Consider the following 26,905-nt stretch of genomic DNA (forward strand, 5'->3'; position numbering starts at 1 on the left):
GAATATTTTATATATGTTTGGTTGGTAGAAAATACGATCAGTCAGGTGATAAGAAAAAAATAAACAGGAAGTGTAGACTATAACAAATGAACAGTCAATAAATCAAATAAATGACACGGACGTCGTAAATGTCCATTACATTTACTGGACTGGATCGTTAAAACCAACGGACTGACTGAACACTGGCCCCATAACGACAATTGCTGACCTGCACGATCTGATTGAAGAGTTCGTTGATGACCTTCTCTACACCCGGACATTCTGCCTGATCGATGATGACAAGGATGTTGCGCATGTAGACTGCGAGCCCGTCCAGCATCGCCGGCACACACTCCCAGTTGCTGGCAAGCTTCACCAACGTGGTCAACGACCTCTCGGCATCCTCAACGCTTGTCTTCTCTGAAATTAAAACGCCCATTTTAGTCTGACCACTTCACACAGCAGCTGAGGAAAGGTACTTCTCTGAAGAGACGTATTGATTTCGGTGCAGACATATGTTCATATAACACCTGCTTTGACGACTGAACTGTGACACTGGCAACAGGTTTCTATCTAGACTTACACATATTGTGCAGTCAGATCATAAACAGTAATTGTTCTTCGACCTCGCCCCTATTGTACTCTTGTATGTGGTATAGTGAAATTAGGTTCAAATGGTCAAGCTTCAACTCTACCTCCTATCAATTAAAAGCGTCCTTTCTTTCAAGTGGCACAATCAATCATATGAATGTAACGAATTGGCGCAATTTAGTTCTATGGTTCTATGTTTATGAACTTATTGTCAATAAAACAAAATTACTGCATGCATTTATTAAAATAAGATAAATGAATAATGTTCTACGCCGACGTCAGCAATATCTGGGTTGCCTGGACCTATTGCCAGACAAACAATCAGAAGGTTGCACAATGTAACAACCCTATCCTTAATCAGCCCTTGCGACAATAATGTGCTACTAGAGACCTATTCGGTCCTAGAATCCCCACATGGAGACACGTGTGGGGTACTAGAGACCTATTCGGCCCTAGAATCCCCACATGGAGACACGTGTGGGGTACTGGAGACCTATTCGGCCCTAGTATCCCCACATGAAGACACGTGTGTGGTACTGGAGACCTATTCGGCCCTAGAATTCCCACATGGAGATACGTTTGGGGTACTGGAGACCTATTCGGCCCTAGAATCCCCACATGGAGAAACGTTTGGAGTACTGGAGACCTATTCGGATCATGAATACCCACATGGAGAAACGTTTGGAGTACTAAAGCCCTATTCGGACCCAGAATACCCACATGGAGACACGGGTGGGGTACTAGAGACCTATTCGGAACATGAATACCCACATGGAGACACGTGTGGGGTACTGTAGACCTATTCGGACCCAGAATACCTTCATGAATCCAGAATCCAGAATCCCCATGTAATTTGACAAATCTGATGAGCATATATTTAATTCGTGGTGGCCTTATGATGTTTTTTTCCCTCTGTCACTGATATGCAAATACATACAGATGGAGTTGCACACGTGATCTATACCTGCGTACACACTAGGTGCAGCAGGTGAGAGCTGATGCACTCAACAGGGACATAACGTACTACTTCTGAAGTCCATTTCTAGTGTCCATCGAGATGTTGTTGGACTATTTCTAAAATGGGTAAGTTAAGGTGAAATTGGGGTTAAAGTCGCGTTTAGGGTTATTGCAAATATGAAGCGACGTGCACGAGCGGTCCGTGTTATGAAAACTGAGAAGACAAGCATAGGTTTATGCAGTTTCAAGCAATATTCCAGCAATATTACTGCAAGGGACTTTATACATTGTACCCATGTTGAATCGGACCGAACACTAGGCTCCCCAAACATAGTATCGATTCTATAGCAACGCTGGAGTACACGCACCATCAAAGTGGGAATCGAATTCATGCCATGGCATCACAAGCGAGCGAACTAACAACTGGGCTATCGCAACAATATTCATGACTTGTATATACGACCTCGTGAATAATTACGACTTCAAAAACAAAAACTAATATATATTGGTAGTCTGGTTGATTGCAACAAATAACAGACTAATTGCTTGGAATAGAACTCATGCCATGGCATTACAAGCGAGCGCACTAACAACTGGGCTATCGCAACAATATTTATGACTTGTATATACGACCTCGTGAATAAATACGACTTCAAAAACAAAAACTAATATATATTGGTAGTCTGGTTGATTGCAACAAATAACAGACTAATTGCTTGGAATAGAACTCATGCCATGGCATTACAAGCAAGCGCACTAACAACTGGGCTATCGCAACAATATTTATGACTTGTATATACGACCTCGTGAATAAATACGACTTCAAAAACAAAAACTAATATATATTGGTAGTCTGGTTGATTGCAACAAATAACAGACTAATTGCTGCAAATGGTCTTTTCAATTGCAGTCTGGACGCTTACTTCTGCTCATTATTCAGATACCTCAGTTACGAGGGTGTACCACGTTTGCCGCGTCGTCGGTGCTGTTTCATTACAGTGTCTACCTACATGAGAAGAAACATTTCTCTGGTTGCTTTAGACTGTATCATCGAGACAAATTACAAGTGGAGTGGAAATGTCACTCTGATTAGGCTGCGTACATGCAGCCTACCACGAGCGTTCTGTGTAATTCCGGAGGGACCTTCACTGGAGATATCGCTGCTTGTTTGGACTTCTGTATCACCTCCCGAATCACTAATGGTGGGAGTCGACCTGCTTGTAACCCGCGCACACATCTACACTGCCTGTTAAACTCCTTGTTTTGATGCGTCCGAACTTGAGACTATTCTGAGTGCAGTAGAGATCAGTGGAAAGGAATTCACATAACACACGCTGTTGTTTTACGTAGCGATGAACATACAGCTTCCCTCCCAGAGATGAAAATATAGCTCACCTCGATCCAGACTACAATATATCCGTACATTTACGTAGCGATGTACATACAGCTTCCCTCCTAGAGATGAAAATATAGCTCACCTCGATCCAGGCTACAATATATCCGTACATTAACGTAGCGATGTACATACAGCTTCCCTCCCAGAGATGAAAACATAGCTCACCTCGATCCAGGCTACAATATATCCGTACATTAACGTAGCGATGTACATACAGCTTCCCTCCCAGAGATGAAAACATAGCTCACCTCGATCCAGGCTACAATATATCCGAACATTAACGTAGCGATGTACATACAAATTCCCTCCCAGAGATGAAAACATAGCTCACCTCGATCCAGGCTACAATATATCCGATCAAATTGTTAGTTTCCGACATATCCGCTCATTCAGTCAGATTCTGGAATATCCACTCGTGCAGTCAGATTCCGACATATCCGCTCATTCAGTCAGATTCCGACATATCCGCTCGTGCAGTCAGATTCCGACATATCCGCTCATTCAGTCAGATTCTGGAATATCCGCTCGTGCAGTCAGATTCCGACATATCCGCTCATTCAGTCAGATTCCGACATATCCGCTCGTGCAGTCAAATTCCGACATATCCGCTCATTCAGTCAGATTCTGGAATATCCACTCGTGCAGTCAGATTCCGACATATCCGCTCATTCAGTCAGATTCTGGAATATCCGCTCGTGCAGTCAGATTCCGACATATCCGCTCATTCGGTCAGATTCCGACATATCCGCTCGTGCAGTCAGATTCCGACATAGCCGCTCATTCAGTCAGATTCTGGAATATCCGCTCGTGCAGACAGATTCCGACATATCCGCTCATTCAGTCAGATTCTGGAATATACGTTCGTGCAGACAGATTCCGACATATCCGCTCATTCAGTCAGATTCTGGAATATACGCTCGTGCAGACAGATTCCGACATATCCGCTCATTCAGTCAGATTCTGGAATATACGCTCGTGCAGACAGATTCCGACATATCCGCTCGTGTTGTCAGTGCCAACATATCTCCACATAGCAATAGGCCCTTATATCCGCTGATAGTATGTCATCTTGCCCTGATGACGTAAGCCATAGGGCTTCATTCATTCATTCGTTCGTTCATTCATTCATTCATCCATGAAATATAAAATGCAGCAAAGAGGGTTTGGGTGTTCCTGGCACAGTCAGGCTGGTTAAGCTCATCATCAGCTCAGGGTCCCACCCACCTCTACACGGAGACCAGACAGCAATGGGACTTCTCCCAGGAAGCGCTGCCTATAGCCAGTCAAACCCACCCAGAACTTTTCGAAGAATGTGAAGACGAACTGTCCCTATGTCAGTCAACAGATTGGGAGGTACCAAAGAGAACAGTGGGGAGTCGGACAACATTGTACTGGGATGCAAGCTTGACGTTTCGGAAGCGAGGTCTGCATATTTGCCGTGTTTTTCCTGAATCTTGTCAATCACATTAATGTCAAAAGGGACAGAAAATTCAATGATATTTTTTATATATTATTATTATTATTATTATCATTATTATTATTATTATCATTATTATTATTATTATTATTAAACATTGCAATATCACATGCTCCCTTCTCCCGATGTTATTCTCTGAGGGGTCACCGCTGAAGGAGAAGCCTTACATCCCCACTTTCATCCAGGCAGGAAATATATCCCCACAGCTTACCCCCATAATGGCGAGCGTGATGGCCCTTGGACAGAGGGTTGTAACGTGTCTAGCCAGAGCGCCTTGAACTCTACAAGAAGAATCCGGAATTGGCCAGCGTCTACCGCCATATGTGTCGATACCGTTATAGGACCCGACGGGGTCGACAATGAATTGTTGCCCTTACACTGAGATGCGCGATATTAAACTTGCAGTCGTAATGTCACATTGAACCTGTGTCAGGCTAACAGACGAAGGTCATCTTCGGGCCTAATCACGGAAACACGAACTGAGTGAGTGAGCGGGTTAGCTTTAACGGCGTTTTGTAGGGACTACTACAGGGGGCATTGCCGCGTTGTCGCCTTTCCAAAACCAAGCAAAAAGTGTCGACAATGCGACAATGTCCCTTGTAGTATTCCATACAAAACGCCGTTAAAGCTAACCCGCTCACTCACTCAGTTCGTGTTTCCGTGATTAGCCCCGAAGATGACCTTCGTCTGTTAGCCTGACACATTAATTGATAATGATTGTATACCACGGATTATCAACCCGAAGTGATGCAATGGCGTCTACCAATTGGTTAAAAACCAACGGACACAGGTATGGTGCTGACAAATCAAAATTTTCATCATCGGGACGAATATCGGAGTTGTACCCACGATCCTAGGATTCTGGCACGCCTAAGGGACATAACTCCATAGAGTACATGGCGGCGCCATAAACAACTGCGACACTCGTTCCCTATTTAGTGGTCAAATGTGTATTTAAGCACCATCTAAGTAACAGCCTAAATTACTCGCCTAATACAGGGCCATCCATTCATTAAGTGAGTGAGTATGGTTTTACGCCGCTTTTAGCAATATTCCAGCAAATTCACGGCGGGAGACACCAGAAATGGGCTTCACACATTGTACCCATGTCGGGAATCGAACCCGGGACTTCGGCGTGACGAGCGAACGCTTTAACCACAAGGCTACCCGACCGCCCCCTAAGGAGACTGTGGGGTTTTTCCTCATTTGTCTTAGCGTTCTGAATCTTCCCGAGGCAAGAGAGTTAACTGGCCTTAAAAGTCCAGTTTCATTTATAGTCAGTTTACTAACTTGTCTCGGGAAGATGAGCGTTCTACGAATTATACTGGTTTACGGTTGTGTGTGTCGACCCAGGTGTGCTACATCTATTCCCTTCTATGGGATCACCCATCTTTGTAAACGGAGCAGCTATTCGTCAGTGGTAATATCACGGTTAAAGGAACCCGTGAAGATCCGGGTTAAAATAGGTCTTCATCAACCCATGCTTGCCGTAAAAGGCGACTATGCTTGTCGTAAGAGACGACTAACGGGATCGGGTGGTCAGGCACGCTGACTTGGTTGATGCATGTCATCGTATCCCAATTGCGTGGATGGATGCTCATGCTATCAATCACTGGGTTGTCTGGTCCAGACTCGATTATTTACAAACCGCCGTCATATAGCTGGAATATTGTTAAACAACAAACAAACAAACACGGTTGAAGATGCTGCATGCTGCTGTTGTGAGCGGTGTACTGATCAAAGAACGTTAATGCAATCTAGATATGATATTTGCTTACTGAATAAGTAATCAATCATATATTCCACGGCTTGCACCATGTGCATAAACATACATTGCATATTATATGATGGAGCATACGAATCTTGCGCAAAGTTGTTTGATCAAAGTTACCACACTTAAGGCCTCAGTAAGGCCCCAGTAAGGCATCAGTAAGGCCTCAGTAAAACTTTCAAAATGACACGTGAATAACATTTCCAATTTTGACGCACCAGATACAAAAACTATATGTCGGTTGAAATTCCCTGTTTTGACGTGTACCACACGTTTCCGTGTTTTTCAGGTAAAAAATTAACCTGTCTTTGCATGTGTTTGTGACGAGTGCCACCGGTGGGGCAGGATACGCTCACCTTTTCGCGAACATCTTGTATCATCACTAACTGATAGTGATTCATTGACACATGCTCATGATATAGTCGGAATCGTACAATCGACTCTGTTACTAGCAGTGTTTTCTTCTGAATATGGAAAGAGTTTGTCGCTATTAAGAGAGAAAGTACAACTCCCGGCAATATTAACAAAGGGTCTGTTCAATGCAATAGGCTTGCAAACGTCCACAAAATCATTTTCAACTATTTTCCCTTCCACAGCAAATCAATACTGCAGGGTGGAACTGAGTATTCCCTTGCTGCTGGTGGTGATTATCAGCTGAAACGCGGTGACAACGGTTCTACAAATTACCTCATCGCATTGAGCCACACGCACCTTGCAGACTTTTGTATTAAACCTCAGAGAAATCTTTGACAAAAACACTGGCTAACTAGTTGCTCACATGTTCCCATTTGTTTATAAACTCTATATGTTAAATCGAACTGTGCAAAAACACAGTAAACCCATTATTAGAATTTCTTTAAGTTGTGTTGACTTCAAATGAGAAATGAATAGCCCCCAAAGCCTTCTCTTCGCGTGACGGGGGGAACGCCACCGATATAACCACGAGCGAGCCAACAGTTTCTGTCTTCAACCAAGCCAGATCCATTTGGGTACTCAAAGGATACCTCTTGAAAGCAGGAACGTGAGGAACGTCTGGCAGCAACATCGACCCGACAGAACCCGGTCCTATTTCTTTGTTAACACTTCATTTAGAAACCTTCGTAGGCTTGTGTGATACGGGTCAATATCTTACAGGCACGAAGAGAAGGTTATCTGGACAACGTATAATCTTTAATGGGGTATTCGATCAGTAATGAAAAGAAAAAGGCCAACTAATCACAACTATAAATGAAGGGGATTAGAATCACCATGCACAGGTAGTTGTACATTTAACTATTTTAGGATATTTAAATGAACTTTAAAATTTAATTTAAAAAAGGAAAGGGCGTTTACCACGTCAAATATTTGTGTAATTAAAATTTTGATTAAACTATCTTTTCATTTGACTATTGTTTCTTGATGATCGTTGATATATTCATATCTTTTGGACAAGGTGAAAATCTCGTTTTGTGTTCGTGTCTTCCCACTGGTCTGTTTTGGATTTACTTTCTTCTGTATATTTGAGATCTTCCCGCATCTTCCCGAGGCAAGGGAGTTAACTGACTGTTTTAGATAACTGGCAAGCGTATCTATTCGCCTCTATCAAGTCTGGTTTGTGATGTAAGCCAGTGGACACAGCTCATGCATGCAAGTAAATTGCCTAAGTCTCACTAGGCGGGGATTCCCTTGTTTGAATCGAACATGGACTGATACAGCGGATACAGACTTTCCGAAATTTGACGATTTTTTCTGGAATAATAAAAATGCTAAGGTACATGTTCCAGTTTAATTTTAATAATTCCGAAACATTCTTTTGCGTCAAATGGATGTCATTTGAGCGTCTTTAAAATTGTTATGCACATATGAGACGACAATATTTAATTTAAAAAAGGAAAGGGCGTTTACCACGTCAAATATTTGTGTAATTAAAATTTTGATTAAACTATCTTTTCATTTGACTATTGTTTCTTGACATGTTCCAGTTTAATTTTAATAATCCCGAAACATTCTTTTGCGACAAATGGATGTCATTTGAGTCTCTTTAAAATTGTTATGCACATATGAGACAACAGTTTGCAAAAAGACAAAATAACACGGTTTTATGTGACGTTGATAGGCTAACTGAGCTTATGCCTCTAATTGAGATAAGGAGATTCAATTTTTCTACATTTATTACTGTAAAATGATTATATGTTTTATCTAGGATACCTTAATTAGCAATATGTAGCCTCAATAAAAGCGTTTTCTCGAAATATTATCTTCGAAACAAGGGGAGACAACTCTAGTCTGACTGAGATGGAGGTCTGCTTAGGGTAGTCCACAGATAAGTCTGTCCTTGACCTATGACCTATCTGACATTTCACCGCCTGACGACATCGCTAACAGACACTCTGTCAGTTGACCCGGTCAAACTGCATCATTATCTTCTGACAGTAAGCTGTTGTGAGAGAAGGATAATGCGATCATATAGACGCCGTATGCTGCTAATAGCTGTCATGACTTGCGACGACCCGTGAAGATCCGGAGTATAATAGGTCTTCAGCAACCCATACTTGCCGTAAAAGGCGACTATGCTTGTCGTAAAAGGCGACTAACGGGATCGGGTGGTCAGTCTCGCTGACTTGGTTGATACATGTCATCGATCCCAATTGTGTGGATCGATGCTCATGATGTCAATCACTGGATTGTCTGGTCCAGACTCGATTATTTTACAGACCGCCGTCATATAGCTGGAATATTGATGAGTGCGGCGTTAAACAACAAACAAACAAAAACATGACTTGCGACAGTCATTTTATCCCAGTCATAATGGACCTTTGTTACACAATCAACACGTGTTGATTCCGACTGTGTCTATTATTCGTCTTCTTGGCCGACCTCTGTGCTGTACAAGTCCGCCATGACCAAAGTAAAGGTCGGATACAGTTTGGCAATCCTTACTCGGTACTTTAAAACGTTATCGGCTACTTCTTAACTGACGTCATCCATTACGGATGCGTTCTATTAAGAAGGAGCTCTGTGGGTGAGTATCGACGAAACGTAGCGTGCAATGTCGACGCGTTACCCTCCCCGCTTCATTGCCGCGTGCGATAACGCTAATGATTTCGTGGTGACGTCAAAACCGCTCCTTCGTTTGAAATAGCGACCCAATTTAGCCGTTCGCCATATGGCAACAGCGGGGACCCCTAACGAAGTAATCTACTGCAAAGCTTTTAGTCTGATGACAAATCCTGACTGTCTTTTGCTTGCTGGGTTACTAGCAGGACACTGAGAGAAGCAGATCAAATGTTCCGTCAGATCAGACGCTTAGCCAGGAACAATGTCAGGACACTCGCTCTTAGACATGCAATACGCAGACGCACGTTAAAGGGGTACAGCGCTCAGGCAAGTTGGCAGTCCCAGGAAGTTTGATTAATACCCCCAACACACGATTTTATCTGGCTCAAATTGTATTATATCGATCAACTTAGTCAATGATGATTTGACAGTTTCACTCAGGCACACAAATATACAAGTTTTCGACCAAGACTGAACTTGTGCGCCAGACGCTGAAGCATATTCTTCCTCTAATACATAGGATGCACGGACGTTACTGAACACTTCTTTTTGTTTAAATAGTGTCCTATCCTGTCCTTGGTACAATTATTACAAAAAGCTACAATGCATCTTGGTCATATTAGACTAAATATGTAGCTGTATAAATTAAGTACATTGTAGTAGCTCAGTGGAGTTATCTGCCCCTGATCAGAGAAAATGTGAGCGGGAGCTCTCGGGCCACAAGCGTCAGACGCACCAGAAATTACTTTTAGCCAAGTGGTTAAAGCGCTCGCTCGTCACACCGAAGGCCCGGGTTCGATTTCTCACATGGGTAAAATGTGTGTTTCTGGTGTCCCCGCAGTAATATTGCTGAAATAGTGCCATAGATATGTGGCGCAAAACCTCGATCACTAACTCATCATGCTTTGAACTCGCCATTGTTACAAACATTTATCTGAGTTGGTAAGAAAAGGGATATTTTGGTTTTATAACTTTCCAAAGGATGAGTATCTGGGCGTTAGATTGGCGCAGGTCAGAAAATACTCTCGCACAAGAGGGGAAGAATGTGTAGGTCTCGCACCGCATTACAACATTGGCAAAGACGGTCGGGAGTGGTCTTCATACACTGAAGCCATGTGGGAATTCGAACTCTGGAGGCTTTACAACATGAGGCATGCTTTGTATCTGGAATGTAAATATTCTCAGTGTCTGGCAGCAACCCCCCCCCCCCCCCCCCCCCCCCCCCCCCCCCGGCTGCAGAATGTGAAATTAGCTAGACCACGGAGGCAGTCTTCTGACGAGTGACCAGCATGACGAGTGAAGGCCCGGGTTCGATTCGCCACATTGGGACAATGTGTGAAGCCTATTTCTGGTGTCCCCCTCCGTGACATTGCTAAACTATTGCTAAAAGCGGCGTAAAATCCAACTCACTCACTGAAAACATTTACGGGTACCTCCGATGTAAAATGTAACGTTATTATAGTCACGTGGTGTTCCAGCCATCGCCTACTTCACTAACAGAGTTGAGGATCGTTTCTCCACTGACTACACCTGTATTGTAGTGACAGCATAACAGGGATACTCCCATCCTGGCAAGATTGATTTGTTCATTCTATCGCGTGTGATGGATCCATTGTCAGCACATCCACAGTCCTGATTCCAAGAACGTCATGGATTGATTATTGATTTGCACGTGCATGAACTATTAGTGACCCTAGTGTATCCCAAAACAGTGCTGTAGTCGACCTCTATATACACCCAACACAGTGCTATAGTCGACCTCTATATACACCCCAACACAGTGCCGTAGTTAACCTCTATATGCACCCACACACAGTGCAGTAGTCGACCTCTATATACAATGTACATCCCAACACAGTGCGGTGGTCGACCTCTATATACACCCAACACAGTGCTATAGTCGACCTCTATATACACCCCAACACAGTGCCGTAGTTAACCTCTATATGCACCCACACACAGTGCGGTAGTCGACCTCTATATACAATGTACATCCCAACACTATACTGTAGTCGACCTCTATAGACACCCCTACACAGTGCTGTAGTCGACCTCTATATACACCACAACACAGTACTTTAGTCGACCTCTCTATAACTCTCTATCTGTCTGTCTATATCTATCTATCTATCTATCTATCTATCTATCTATCTATTTAACCTGCGTTAAACAGCGCATGCGCTTCTGATCTGTTCATTAACCACGCCTGACGTCTGCCTAAAGTCAGAGCCAAATCAACCAGTTACACAATTACACTACAAGCATTAAAAACTGACACTTGATGTTGCTCGATGGCAAAGGCCTATTGAGTTGATCAAAGTAATGCACTTCTGAAAGAAACCTTTGAGCGTTGTCACGTGATGCAAATCGTGACCATCATTGTGTAAGTGTTCCGGGCAGATTTGTAACTAATGGCTTTGGAAACAGGCCATCTTTGATCGGTTTGGTGTGTAAAAGTTCTTTGTTGAGTGGGTAATGTTCTTTCGGCGGGATTGGAACACTTCCGGCTGCTAAGGTGGAAGCCATGTTAAGTGTTGGCAATGAACACCCCACAGAGAGGCAAAACAAACTTGCTAACCATGTCCGTGGTCCCTGGATAGAGAGTCGGCCCGGAGAGCGGAAGGTTCGATCCCCAGGTCGCGTCATACGAACAGACGTTAACAGACGTTAAAAGACGTTAAAAGACGTTATTCGATGAAACAAGGGCTGGCCGCCTCGGAATGTCTGAGAGAGGTTTCCCAAGGGCGTGTCCGGCATTTCTAAAAGGGAGAGGTCTTAAATGTCAAATTCCGCTCTCAGATTTTACTGCCAACAACAAAAAACATTTGGTTTTCAAAAGGAGGGTAGGGTGGGTGTGTGGATGGTCTCTTTGGGTTTTTTTGTGTGTTTTTTTTTGTTTTGTTTTTTTGGGCGGGGGGCTCCTCGACCTTTCTCTGGATCCACCTATGTATCCATCTGAAACTGCGGCATGGTCTCTCAGTGGGTTAGCACTTTAATAACGGCACCCATCCGGACTTGTACAAGCAGCCACACACACGGGCATGCACACAGCCCTGAGTGTAATAGTACTATAAGCAAAAATACGCTAGAAACATACAAAACGCCCATTTTAACCTTACCTACCTACCTAATTATCTTGAATTTCAATGACGTTGGTGCACATGTAGACCGTAAACACGTATATCTGTTAAACACAATCGTAAACATGTTTAGACATGTCAAAATAATGGGACAAGGTTTTTTAGGTGTTTTAGGTTTGTGTTTAGGATCTAAACTCCACTCAGACACAGTATGCTGACTCCGAGCCGACCAGTCCTCGTGTTATCCCTTTAATGCCGGTAGTTTAACTAGATCGAACTTTTGACTTCTTGGTATAAACTTTGGAAAACTCAACATAAATATAATAGTATGGGATAGCATCGCGCATCGTGTTGATAAGCAACGTATCATATTCAGTAAATTCCTCTGAATGTCTACCATTCAATTTCTGGTATGACTTTACCAGGTCTTTGATGGAGAATGCTGGGTTGAAACCAAAGTGTGTCTTTCCGTGACTCCAAACACTGTATTCGTGTGGGCAATCGAACCCAGTCTTCAGCGTGACAAGCGAACGCTTTGACCACATGACCCCCAAACGGTGTTTAAACGTGGTTGCATCACAAAACAACCACTGAGTCACTTCTCGAGGAATAGGGTGCGCGGGTGGCCCAATTGTCTAAGGCGCCGCGATTCGCTGTGCGGAGTTGCGTCCCTTGGGCACGCCAGAATCCTATGATTATGGGTTCGAATCCCGGTTCGCTCCAATTATGTTCCTAGGTTTCACACACCATACCCGTGCTCGTGGGTTTCACCGAAGTGGTAAACGTCTGAGACCTGCATCCCTTCGGGCTTTCCTCCCACATTAAGCTGACACGCCGTGATATAACTGGAACACTGTTAAAAGCGGCGTTAAACCCATATCACTTGCTCACTCTCGAGGAATGATTAACAAATGTGTCGGGACTGTAGTTCCCCGCGGTGTAGCGTTAATAAACACAACAGAAATCACTGTCATATGGCTTTGTTTATGTCACCCTGGCAAAGCCATTTGGCAGAATTTCTGTAGGATGTAACGAGAGGTTATATGACAATGCATTCAAGGTAATGTTGTTTGTGCAAATGCACTCCCGTGACCCGCGCTGTAACAAGTGAGGAATACATGTATTGTCCTTGTTCTGGAGTAAAGTGAACCTTCTGTGAAAAAATATGGTAAAAATTGAATACCTAGCTTCTCGTCACGTTTCAGCTTACTGCCAACACGATGTGATACAGTTGCAAAGGCCACGAGGTCTTGCACTCACCAAGGCCAGTTGACGATGATTTAATGTAAAATACTGTTAGCCAACCACTGCATCAATTGCAATCCCACTTGCTGGCAATACAAGATGGGAATATACGCAGTTATGAGTGGTTGAGTGAGTTGTGGAGTGAATGGTTGAGTGGGTGGTTGAGTGGGCGAGTGGGCAAGAGAGGGTGGGTGGGTGGGTGAGTGAGTGGGTGAGAGTGAAAAACGTGAGTTGGAGACAATAGTCGAATGCCACGATAACGGTTATATTACATGCATACCACGCGCAATGAGGGCAAATCTGATATTTGAACACACGACCAACAAATCTGGGAGGCTAAGGGAAGCAACTCTACACAACTTCCGGTTGCGCATGAATATCTATTGACGTGTTTCGCGGGCTCTTTCCTTCCCATGGATTTAACCAATTAATCAACCAAAATGGAAGCCTAAAAACACATAATTACACAACTATTGTCTGTGAGTTATATTTGAGCGACTTTGAACTTTCCATTGATATTGTAAAGTTAAAAATAGGAATACATGACACTTTTGATATTTGTCCCAGCGATTGAAGATATTAGATGGAACCGTTGAAGATATTGTACAGGCGTCGGAAAAAACACTATCCGAACGTATTACACAGTTGAAAGTCGATATTCAAGCATCAATCGCCTCTATGAAACAAGACCTGTCTGATGTGAAAGATGAAGTGTAAGCTGCAGAACGCGAGGTCGGTAAACACGGGGACGAGATCCACACAGTATTACGGAGTTCGCTGAGGAAGTAGAGCGACGCAATCAATGAGAAAAAAAACAGTTTCACCTTAAGGACACTCATAACAGGACACCAAATTTACAGATTAAAGGTTTTCACGAATTTGTCCTTGGAAATACAGAATCAACGTGGAGAGAATTTCTAGTTAACTCCAGGGCCCACTTGCACAAAGCGATCTTAGCGCTAAGATTATCGTAAGCCTATGTTAAAGTATGGGAGTTACGATCATCTTAGCGCTAAGATTGTTTTGAGCAATTGGGCCCAGGGGTTTACTCAAACCAGAGTAGACGACATGTTAACAGTCTAACCCTATTTGAGTACCAGAAGATCCATCGACCCAAAGCACCCCGTATCATAATGGCTACGTTCGCGCATATTCCAGACAGGGAAGTCTGTGTTTTTAGGCAAAACAAGTTGCCGAGAGACTGGGACCAGCATTCAGACAGACCAATGCTTAGGAAGCAGCGGGCAATTCTCAGTGGGCAACCCGCATCAATCCGCGAGACTAACAAGATCTGGACACCCGTGAGAGTCGTCTTTAAAGAAGTCATCATACGACCAAGGACCCTAAGAAACCTGGATCTTCCTGGTGTAAAAATGAGTAAAGGACTGTACCCGTCGTGTTTGTTTGCTATATGATCATGATGAGTATTACATATTTCCAACTGACACATTATGACAATAATTCTTTGCTTAGTTATTTAATTATTGAAAAGCAAGACATTGCGGTACAACATAATAAATCTTTGTTAGACAGCTTAAAATATTCAAGTGCATTACGTAAATCCACGTTTTACAATCGAATATAGCTTAATCTCAGCAACTCGTGCTTGTCGTAAGAAGCGAGTAAGGGGATCAGGTGGTCAGGCTCGCTAACTTGGTTGATGCATGTCATCGTATCCCAAGTGCGTGGATGATGCTCATGATATCAACCACTGGATTGTCTGGACTCGATTATTTACAGACCGCCATCATATTGCTGATTGCGGCATTAAACAACAAACAAACAAACATAAGCGGGATATGTTGTACTCCATGCCCTCTTGTGTTATTTTTAGTCCCCGCCGTGATAATGCTGGCATATTGCTAAAAGCGGCATAAAAACATACTCACTCACCATGTTTTGTCGTACACGGGCATACCATGTAGCAAAATTGCGGAGTGCTAGGGCGTGATAATTTTGTCCTCATCCATGGCGGGAAACATTGCCCATTCTGTGTATTTATGTGTGGATTCCTCGGAAATTCTACGGATTCTATGTTCAATGGGCAATATCGTTTGGACGTTAAACTGTAAGTAACGTTAAAATTGGTTTTCTTGTTTGAGAAACCTTGTGCCATATTGTGCTTGGCACGCGGAAGATAGTGTATGAAAACGTGACTGAACGATGAGATCGCGTGCGGCGAGACAACGGCAGCGTGCAGAGGGGGTAACATGAAACAATGTGACAGTGTCACTAGGTTATAGCATATGTTTGTGATGTCTGTTGTAAAGGCGGGATATGGTTTACTATCATGTTCCTATCATTAAATAGACCGCCTCCGTGGTCTAGTGTTAGAGCGTCCGCCCGGAGAGCAGAAGGTCCGGGGTACATACCAAAGAACGTTAAAACTTGTTGATACCCTGCCTGCCGCTGGGCATTAAGGGGCTAAAACACACACACACACACACACACACACACACACACACACACACACACACACACACACACACACACACACACACACACACACACACACACACCTAATCGGAGCAAACAGGGATTAAATCCGACTATCATAGGTTTCTGGTGTGCCCAAGGGACGCAACTCTTCGAAACGAATTGCTGCGACTTGGCCACCCGTGGCTCCGACAATGATAGCGAAACTGTATTGCTTTTAGAAAATAAATTTATGTTCTTGTGAAATATAACTCACAGGTCAATGTAATAACCATCTCGTTTCTATATCGGGGATAATTCTACAACAACATCTGAATGACAAAGATAGCGAAACAGTTTGTGTTTGAATATCTTTTTGTTGGCTATCCTTAAAACATCGGCTATATAGTAATAACGCCCGCATAGTTCTCAACAAATAACATGGATCAATGTCAAGACAAAGGGTTGTAAATACCTTCAAATTTGAAATGAATCAAAGCAAAAGAAATACATATTTCCGTTTGGGTACTAGCGAACGCTTTAACCACTAGGCTACACGACCGCCTCTTTGGCTTTAAGAAGCAGGGATACTCTTATAACATTTGATTGGACTAAGTATTGTATCGGCAAACTGTAGAGGCTTAACAGAGAAAAGGTAACTACCATCTTCCCGAGGCAAGAGAGTTAACTGACTTCAAAAGTCCAGTTTCCACCCTTGCCGAACTTGGCTGGAATACCTGGGCTCGATCATAGCGCCACCAGTGGTTATTACGAGTTATGTCCCTTCTAATCCTCCCTATGGACCAATCAGACTCCATCACTTGCATTTGTTTCAAACAAAATGGTGGCGCCCAGTCAAGACGATCTGATCGATAATCAAGATCTATATTGTAATAAAACGGGTCTTACATCGCGAAGTGCATCAAATCACGTGAGCACCTTGATCAAAAACATAAAAAAAGGTTTGGAAAATATCTGTTGACAACGAGTTGGCAGTGCACATGCTTTGCAAACCCTGCAATCGACCGAAATCTGCACGACAGTTTACGAACCGGATTTCGATTTCGTTGGGCGATTTTGAATGGACTATGCATTGACTCGTTAGTCCAGCCAAAATGTAACTCCATAATACCAGCCTAGTTCGGCAAGGGTGAAACTGGACTTTTATAGTCAGTTAACTCTCTTGCCTCGGGAAGATGGCGAGAATTATACCTTGACAAAACTGTATTTACTTGGTGAAAAAAGAATACCGGACACGCCAGATTAGTTTCTCTCCTAGTCAGTGAATACAATGTACATGTAACACTTAGTTCATCAATCGTACCAAGATATAAATGAAATCACTCTGCTATTACGTTGTCATTTTCGAATGCTCTCAACAAGGAACAAAGTCGTGGATATTGGAAATATCCACTTCATTATTACGAAAACATGCGTATATTATGTTATTAACATATCGGCCAGCAGTAGCCAAAATAGAACACGTGGATCCGAAATATGACACCGAATATAATAAGACAAGAGATGATCACAACTTAGCTTTAACCATTGAAGACACTATTTTTAGAAACAGTTTTGAAAGTAAGAGGAAAACTAATTTCATACCCCAAATGCTAGAAAAAGAAAGGTAAAAATGCAGCAGCTAGAAGATACTATTACAGATTAAGAAGTCTTTCAAAAACATAATTGAAGCAATGCTAGCTCGCCCGACAAAAAGGAAAATCGAAAGGGCAGATCAGAAAAGGAGATGAGTAAGAGGAATCCAAATAAGAAATAGGATACAGCGGTATTAAGAAGGCGAAACGCCAACAAATTACTTTTGTCACTTAGAAAATAGAAATTAAACTAATAAAGGAACTAATAGAATTGTAGCAGAGTGATTCTGTAATATTATAACTGCAAACATATTTTATGAAAGCCTTTGCCATTATAGTGTAAAAGAATAAAAAGGTTTAAAAGTGTATTAAAACATGCTGTATTGGTTTTAGTCATTTACGGTTATTTTGTGGTTTAGTTGTAATGTCAAGTCTGTTGACATTCAGGTCAATTTCTTATCATTTATCAATTGTGGGATATTCCAACTCCAACTTGAAACGCCGTGATATCACTGGAATAATGTTAAAAGCGGCGTTAAACCCAACTCACTCACTCACTCTTGCCGAGTGACACTCATTCTGGTTTGTTAAACTTGTTTATCAGGTGACTGTTTTTTAGGCTTTCTGATGGGCTAATTAGGTTCAGCCTTGTGACTTTGTGCATATTTCCCTAACCATGTGCCACTTTGAACTGCACATCACAGAAGGAAAGGTTAGTTCCAACTTGCTTAACATTCATGGTGTATTTCAGATAGCTTCCATTAGCTGCACATCGCTGTCAGGCAATCCTGTGTCGGTGAAGCAGGATAAGGGCCCCGTGGCACAAAGCGATCTTAGCGCTACGACTGTCGTAAGCCTATGTCCAGGTTTGGAAGTTACGATTACCTTAGCCCTAACATAGGTTTGTGTAACGGGGCCCAGGGTGCCGTTGTACAAAACAACCTTAGTGCTGCGACTGTCGTAAGCCTATGTCCAGGTTTGGGAGTTACGATCACCTTAGCCCTAAGATAGGTTTGTGTAACGGGGCCCAGGGTGCCGTTGTACAAAACAACTTTAGTGCTGCGACTGTCGTAAGCCTATGTCCAGGTTTGGGAGTTACGATCACCTTAGCCCTAAGATAGGTTTGTGTAACGGGGCCCAGGGTGCCGTTGTACAAAACAACCTTAGTGCTGCGACTGTCGTAAGCCTATGTCCAGGTTTGGGAGTTACGATCACCTTGGCGCTAAGACAGGTTTGTGTAACGGGGCCCTAGCCTTGATAAGGTCGACGACACCGTATGCCAAACGCAGCCAAGCGCCTTCTAACGTTTTGGGGCTGATACGGCCTTGATGGGTCCAAAAAGTCCTCCTGTCTGTATCTACGGCTGTGTGGAATCTGTTCTGAAGGTGCAAGAGACGGATGTGACGGTCTTGGCGAGGTGTCGTCGCAGGTGTGCTGAACCAGGTCTCGAACCAGCAGCTGTCCCTGTTGTGTTGAAACGATGCCCCAGGTGAGTTTTCGTGCATGGAAGGACGTTGAAACGTCTGGCGACGATCACTTGAGTTGTCCCTTCTTGAAGCAGTCCGATCGCTCGGTTCCTGCTGGCTTGGTCGAGCCTTGGCATATTCAACAGGTGGCCGATGACCATTTTCGTGTGTGCTTGTGACGGACCGTGGATCTCGTTTTTCACGTGCAGCATATGCCAGTAACAGTGGTTGTGTTTCTGTGCCGTGTTCACAGTTGCGTTTCTCACTTTCAGACTCATTGCTCCAAGATGGTCTGAGGTTAGAAACCGAACTGTCACAGGAGGACACATGTCCATCACAGCACTATCATGATGTTAATAAAAGTTTTAGGCAATTGCTCTTTTCACAAGTGCGCTCATCAAAAGCAAATGCGTTTTCAATGGCTTTGAGCATATAACTTGTATGAATATAATTGTACCAACTGAACTGAGGTATTGTAAGATATTGTAAGAGAAATAATCTAGACCAGCTTCAACACGATCAAGAAGTGTCAGAGAAATAATCTTGACTACCTTCAACACTATCGACATATTGTAAGAGAAATAATCTTGACCACCTTCAACGCGATCAAGAAGTGTCAGAGAAATAATCTTGACTTCCTTCAACACTATCGACATTATGTAAGAGAAATAATCTTGACCAGCTTCAACGCGATCTAGATATTGCCAGAGAAATAATCTTGACCATCTTCAACATTATCAAGAATTGTCAGAGAAATAATTTTGACCAGCTTCAATATGATATAGATATTGTCGGAGAAACATTTGTGACCAGATTATAAAATTATTAATCTAAAGGTTGTCAGAAATATTCTAAAACAGCTTTTAGATTATCTGAAGATTGTCAGATAAATAAGTCTGACAAGCTGCTTAAAAGTGTATGGAGGTTTTCAGAGAAATACTAACGATCACCTGTTTAAAAATCACTGGTGAAAGAGAAACAAGCTGATCGATTGGAACACATCAAGAAGATGCACGTCAAGGATACCCGCCGTTGGCAGTGCAGTTGTGCGCCAACACCCGTACACAATACAGGCTGCATTGACATTCTGGGACATAAATCAACGCATAAATTCTGTTCAATACCCCGTAGTTACAGAGGCAGGCTCAACTCTTGTATTGAGATTAAGCATGCACTCGTTCAGTCAACCCTGTGACAAGTTAACAGCTTCTATGAATGGATCTTAATACAGCTATTCATAAAGTCAGCGAATATCCGCCATGTTTCTTCACATCTCTTCTCCGTCAACTTTCAATGCTATCAGAATATAACATCTATATGGTCTTTCTTTCGGCTACGTTTTATTGCCATTAGACTGAAAACCTGTATCATTAGTGAAGCTCTTCTTTTGAATGCCATCTCTTTTGTATTGATTAAACCTCCGAAATGCATCGCTCATCTGAGGAGACTTTGCTATACACAGTCAGAGAGCCTCGTGTCGTTCCGCCAACATTCCAACATCATCTGTCTGGTGCGTTCACATAGCCACGCGCATATTGTTTTAGTACTCGTCGTTAGCAGAAAAACACTGGTCTATAATTGCATCAAAAGAATGAGAAAATCAATACAACTCCCGTGATTTAGTGAGTGCCACTAAGCCTGGGTATGTTTGTCAAAGTCTGACAGAATTTTCTAATTGAACCTGAATCCCACGGCGAGGACGCCATTACCCGGCATGCATTGCCAACTCTGTATCGTCTGCTTTCCATGTCTCGGTAGCAGCGCCAAGCCACACTAGCATAACCACTCCAGCTTACATACACGAAATAAAATAGACTTAATGGACGTAGAAGTTCGGTTTCCATGGTAATGATAAAATGCCGCAACTATGACTGGAAGGCAGAAACGACATTGTGTTGACTGAAACCAGTGTAATGACAGACGCGCCTACTGGTACCGCTACTCGCGAGGGTGTACACTGGAACGGGAATGTATTTATTACTTTTTACATGGACTTCGTGGTATTTGACGTTTACGCTTAACATTAGAATAAAAGTGCTTTATAAACATAAATGCAATTCACATTGGATTGCAAACGGGAATGCCTGAGGGTGATACACGTTCCACTGAAACTCCCCGAGAACAAATTCCACACAAAATGGATGCCACAAATTTACAAAAAAAACGCCATGTGTTCGCAAAACGGGCCACCAGTGTAATGATATCTTGCCGTTGTGTGTCTTAGACGTCACTTAACCGTGCAAGTAATTATATCACACACGCACACACATACGTTCACACACACATACGTTCACACACACATACGTTCACACACACATACGTTCACACACACACACACACACACACACACACACGCACGCACGCACGCACGCACGCATAATCACGCACTTATGCACCTGTGTCCCGTGATAACGTGTGTGAGTGAGTGGGGTTTAACGCCGCTTTTAACAGTATTCCAGTTATATCGCGGCGTGTCAGCTTAATGTTGGAGGAAAGCCCGAAGTGATGCAGATCTCAGACGTTTACCACTTCGGTGAAACCCACGAGCACGGGTATGGTGCTGACAAACCTAGAAACATAATCGGGGCGAACCGGGATTCGAACCCACAGTCATAGGTTTCTGGCGTGCCAAAGAGACGCAACTCTGCACAGAGAATCGCGGCGCCTTAGACGACTGGGCCCCCCGTGATAACGTAAGTATATGGTGGTTACGAGGTATGGCCTGGGTTATCTTATGTAGTCGGCATACCCAGACGACTGAAAGGGTCCTAATTTAATCCAGGGCCAACTTGCACAAAACGATCTTGGCGCTAAAATGATCAACACTCCCATACTGTAACATAGGCTTACGATATTCGTAGCGTTAAGATCGCCTTGCGGAAGTGGGACCAGACACGATTCTTACAGGCAGCGGTGACATATTTTAATTTTTTTGGGTCAATATCCTGAGGCACCGTTCACCAATTCACTGCTACAAACAAAAATCGTTGTAAATCTTCACGGATGTTCCTAAAAGGTGTACAATCTGCCATAGTCTCATTCGTCGATATTCCTCCAGAAGTCAGTTTGAGGGCTCTTGAGATCTAAACTAGATAATCTGACCGATTTGAAAGGCTATTGATCCCTTGGGTTCTATCGAGTATATCTGGTTCAGACCAGTCAATATTTGTTGAGGTTATTGTCCGGGGAACTGGTCCCCAGACACGCCTTATTGCGGTCATGTGACCTTTTGTCATCTTCCTATTGACCGGTGTCTGTTGTTATTGTGCTAGGGCTGTCGTTACAAACGACTTCTCTACAAATTGAATTCTGTTCAGTTCAATCAATATTATCCCAGCTTATGTATTGTCCGGAAATCTTGGGTGTCTTGTCGGGGATCATGGGTGGTCCGGTGGTCCGGTGCAGAAAGTCGCGGGGAAGAGTTGTGTCCCTTTGCAGTGCAATGTTCAACTGGTCGTTACATTCGTCACCACTCGCCCCTTTCCGTAACCTGCAAGAAGGCTTGTCCCGGAATAACACGAGTTGGTCACGAATGCTGGTCGTTAGTTCGAAACTTAGATTTTTCACTATAATTATCCTCAGAATAACCGTTCTCGTAGGTCCTGCTATGGCGCTGCCGCGTGACTTGCCTCAGAGTAGGCTAATACGCCATAATGTGACTGAAATACTGTTGAAATCTGCTCTTCACACACATCAGTCACTGTTATTGACAATTTCCTCTGACTCACGGGGGCACGGATGGCCCAGTCGTGTCTTGGACACACCAAAACCCTATGATCGTAGGTTCGAACCCAAGTCGCCACGAATATGTTTCTAGGTTTGTCAGCACCATACCCGTGCTCGTGGGTTTCACCAAAGTGGTAAGCGTCTGAGACCTGCATCACTTCGGGCTTTCCTCCCACATTAAGCTGACACTCCTATAACGTGAACACTGTTAAAAGCAACGTTAAACCCAACTCACTAACTTACTCTCTGACCAACAATTCGTGTTTTCCATAAGGTTCAAGTGCCCAATGTAATCAATATCCAGCAATACATGGAGTCCTTCACGTAGCACGACATTGCATGAGGCGTTGCGGGGTAGCCCATTGGTTAAAGCGTTCGCCCATCAAGGCAATTCCCGGGTTCTCTGCTCCACGTGGATACATTGCGTGAAGCCCATACATGGTATCCCCGTCGTGCATTATTGTTCATCTATGCTTAATGCGACGTCAAATCATACTCACATTGGTTAATTCTTCACCACAATACGCATGCAGACACTTGAGGGCGTACACATGCATTATCAAAGAATATAACACAGTGCGTCCTGGCCCTTGGTCCACAAAGCTATCGTATCGCTAAGGTGATCGTAACTCCCATACTTTAACATAGACTTACGACAGTCGTGGCGAGACGATCCCTTTATTGAAGGGGCCCAGGACCAAAATTACCAAGAAATAATGTATTTGCTTGTTTTCAGTGCTTTGTCAGCCACTGCATGTGAGCAAGTTACACAACCTTATGATAACCAGACAACAAGCGTTATGCATTTAGTCATGTTTTTATACATTTATATATGCGATACAGACTATAAGTTGGGGTTGAGGTGAAATGGGGTTTAATACCGCGTTCAAGATAATAACACTTATACAGTAACGTGGGGGTTGGGTAGGTGTGAGGTTGCGGGTGCATGTGCGTGTGCGTGTGCGTGTGTGTGGGTCTGCTTGTACTAGTCCGGACTAACGCCAGTTTAATAGTGCCAGCTCACAGAGACCCCATGCCGCTGCTTAACACGGATACCCCACTAAGACACAGTATACTGAGTCCGAGCCGACTTGTTGTATCCCTTTAATGCCGAACCCAGGGCAGGGTAACAACAAGTACCACGTTCTAGTGTCTTTTGCTATAACACCGACCTTCCGCTCTCCGGGCAGACGCTCTATCCACCTGACCGGGCGGTCACCACTGTGAGGCCATACACTGACATGAATATTCCACCAGAGAGGCTATCGATAAGGTAGTGCTTATGTATTTACTTCTGTCTCACCGAGGTTTAATGCGATTAATCAGGCTGAAGACATTAATGTTATCTTTAGGTTTCACCTGTTCTTATGGAGTTCACATCACAGAAAAATAAACATGAATCAAGACAAAAACCTATCATACGTGTGCATGCACCGTAAAGTTGAACTTATAAATACGAACATAAACCTATAGACTAACATCTAGTCTCTAAAATAAACATATCGTACAGAAAAAGAAAAAGAAAAACAGTTGTTAAATTATCTTAATATAAATATAATAGAAAGGAGCCCAGGTACTCTCTTCTGATACTGCAGTAATTTAGACTTGCCAAACATTAATTTATAGACTTGCATGGGCTGCATTTGATATATTTGTATCAGGGTCTTTAAGACAGACTAATAAACCTACTAAATGTAAAGCTAAAGCTTCAAATACGAACTTGAATGTTTTTAATTCCTTTAATCGAAGTGAGGATCGAACTCACTCCAGTTAGTCCCCTGGAGCTCCGAATGCTAGCCTGGTGCATCCTCCTTTCGACAGGGACATCCTAGTGTAAGCCTGTACCATTTTACGAGAAATAATAGCTATTTCATTAAGGGTCAACTCCGATCGCCTCCCTGGCCGAGCCATCGGGAAACAGTTGGCGCATTAGTATACAATAAAACATCCACAGGACCGTTTCATTCACCACCCAAGGCAGTGAGATTGGCCACGTGGCTCTAATCACTGACGTCCAGGGGTGTGGCGAGGTTTACGATGGGTATTCTAAATGAGAATTACTTTATCCCTTCAGCGAAGATCTCTTACCCCCTCTTCATCGTACATGAGTTGCTTAAACGTGTCTACGTATGCTATTTCCCCACAGTGTTAGGGAAATAAATGTTTAAGAAAATAAAGGCGTATAAATATTGCGCTGATCATTTAAACCAGTATGCAACACTGTTCCGATTCAACAGTGAGGCTCTCAACACGGCGTCTTCTGAAAACACGGTAAGGAGCCTTCTTCCGTTCATTGTACTGTACACGAAGATAATCTAAGATAGATGGCCCCAGGTGCTCACGTGCGAAGGTAGGCAATATCAGTGTAGAAGCACCGTGTTTCAGAGCGTTAACATTAGCGCTCATTTACATAAACTACACGTATTTAAAACAGACCTAACCGATACCTCAACCTAAACGGCTGTGATATAGCGGGAGTATTGATGTAGCTGGAGCATGCGCAAAACAACATTCACTCCCATTTTAGGGTGATGGGTGAATAACGTTTAAACGCCGCATCAGCAACTTTACAGCTATTTTCGGCTTCTTCGTTTTATGTGTCAGATCCAAACCGCAAATATTTCAAGTTTGACATCATATTCAGATAACGGTGTTTGATTTACGGATAGTTCATGATTAATTGATGAGAAAGATGCCTCCAAATATCGCAGACTCAATACATTCTCCGAGAAATACTCTTTTTTTCAACGGAACCTGGAATTTGCTGGAGATCTATTGAATTTGTCACAGATATTGTAGTAATTGTTTTTACGTTAGCAATAAACGTTAACATTTCCAAGTTATCTGGGACTTGGAAGGGCCTTAACTTGCATCTAAATTTGTAAATGTAATTTATAAATTCAACGGAGCGCCGTGTTCTCAGTGTAAAACAAGAAAGTCAACTTTTCCCATTTAGAATTAACCACTCTTCGATGACGAATCGATATTCGGGCAATTTTACTGGCAGCGTTTTTTTTCTGCGGAAACTAGGAAACGTTAAATCGGTCTGAGAGCAATGGCTTGAAGTCCTATGAAAATATCACTAATAATAGAACTGAACTTGAAATTCCTCATTCCCTTTCGGACGTTAACGTAATCGAGTTTCTAACTCTGGCAGGATATGTACACGAACCCGGCCCCGACACGGCGAAGCGCTCCTTGTCGTGTTATTTATCGTGAACACCGCTTTCTGACACGCAATAATAGATTGTATGTATTTTATTGTGGATTTAATCTTCGAACAAACATCCTGGGAATCGCGGCGTCCTTTTCGCTTCACGCCCACTCACAACTCTTCGGCGACCTTTCATTCAACAGAAGGAGAAAAAAATGCAAGATCACATTGGCTCTCCTTTCCCTGGCCTATTTTTGTTTTACATATTCGGATAGAGAAATATTTCGTCTATTCACTCTTTTGAGATTGTTTAATGGCCGCAAAATGTGTTTAATTTAACTCTCGCGGTCACTTTGTGTACGCGAGATTACATCAAGATGCATTTCTCGTCCCCTACCGAGGTACTTAACGCTAACCAGTGTATGACCCGCTGCAGTGAAACTTTAATATGTATATGCGTTGCGTCATTTGCATGTCTGATGAAAATAGGTTATGGACCTCTTTTAGTTAAAATTGCAAAGTATATTTAAACTTGTCTATGATTATTCTGAACAAATACACCATGTTCAAATACTGCATTATGGCCAGTAACCGTAGTCCACTTAGGTTAATCGTGAATAGTTTTTCTTGCAATCCTCCAAGAACTTTATAAAGGATATACCAAAGTTGTTAATACTTAGCCGTCAAAGTAGCCTGTTTTGTAAAGGACATATCTTAAATCTTAATACTTATCCGTCAAAGGATCACGTTTTACAAAGGATATATCCATTTTGTTTATACTCAGTCGTCAAAGTACCCTGTTTTATAAAGGATATACCTTAACTGTTTATACTTATCCATCAAAGGATCACGATTTACAAAGGATATAACCATTTTCTTTATCCCTTGTCGCAAAAGTACCCTGTTTTATAAAAGATATACCTTAACTATTATACTTATCCGTTAAAGGATCACGTTTTACAAAGGATATACCCATTTTCTTTATCCTTTGTCGCAAAAGTCACCCTGTTTAATAAC

The 26,905-nt window shown here is 42.9% G+C and overlaps 1 protein-coding gene across 1 annotated transcript in view; it reads right to left on the reverse strand.

Annotated features, from left to right (window-relative positions):
• The window catches only part of LOC124138056 (1-phosphatidylinositol 4,5-bisphosphate phosphodiesterase epsilon-1-like), a 385,123-nt gene that overhangs the window by 189,542 nt on the left and 168,676 nt on the right, over positions 1–26,905 (reverse strand). The window contains exon 3 of the mRNA XM_046504564.2: positions 209–399. Within this exon, the coding sequence (XP_046360520.2) occupies positions 209–399 (191 nt within the window). The remainder of the gene's footprint in view (positions 1–208; positions 400–26,905) is intronic.

Source organism: Haliotis rufescens, unplaced genomic scaffold, assembly GCF_023055435.1.
Source record: "Haliotis rufescens isolate VD_foot unplaced genomic scaffold, xgHalRufe1.0.p SCAF_12, whole genome shotgun sequence".
Taxonomy (NCBI): Eukaryota; Metazoa; Mollusca; class Gastropoda; order Lepetellida; family Haliotidae; genus Haliotis; species Haliotis rufescens.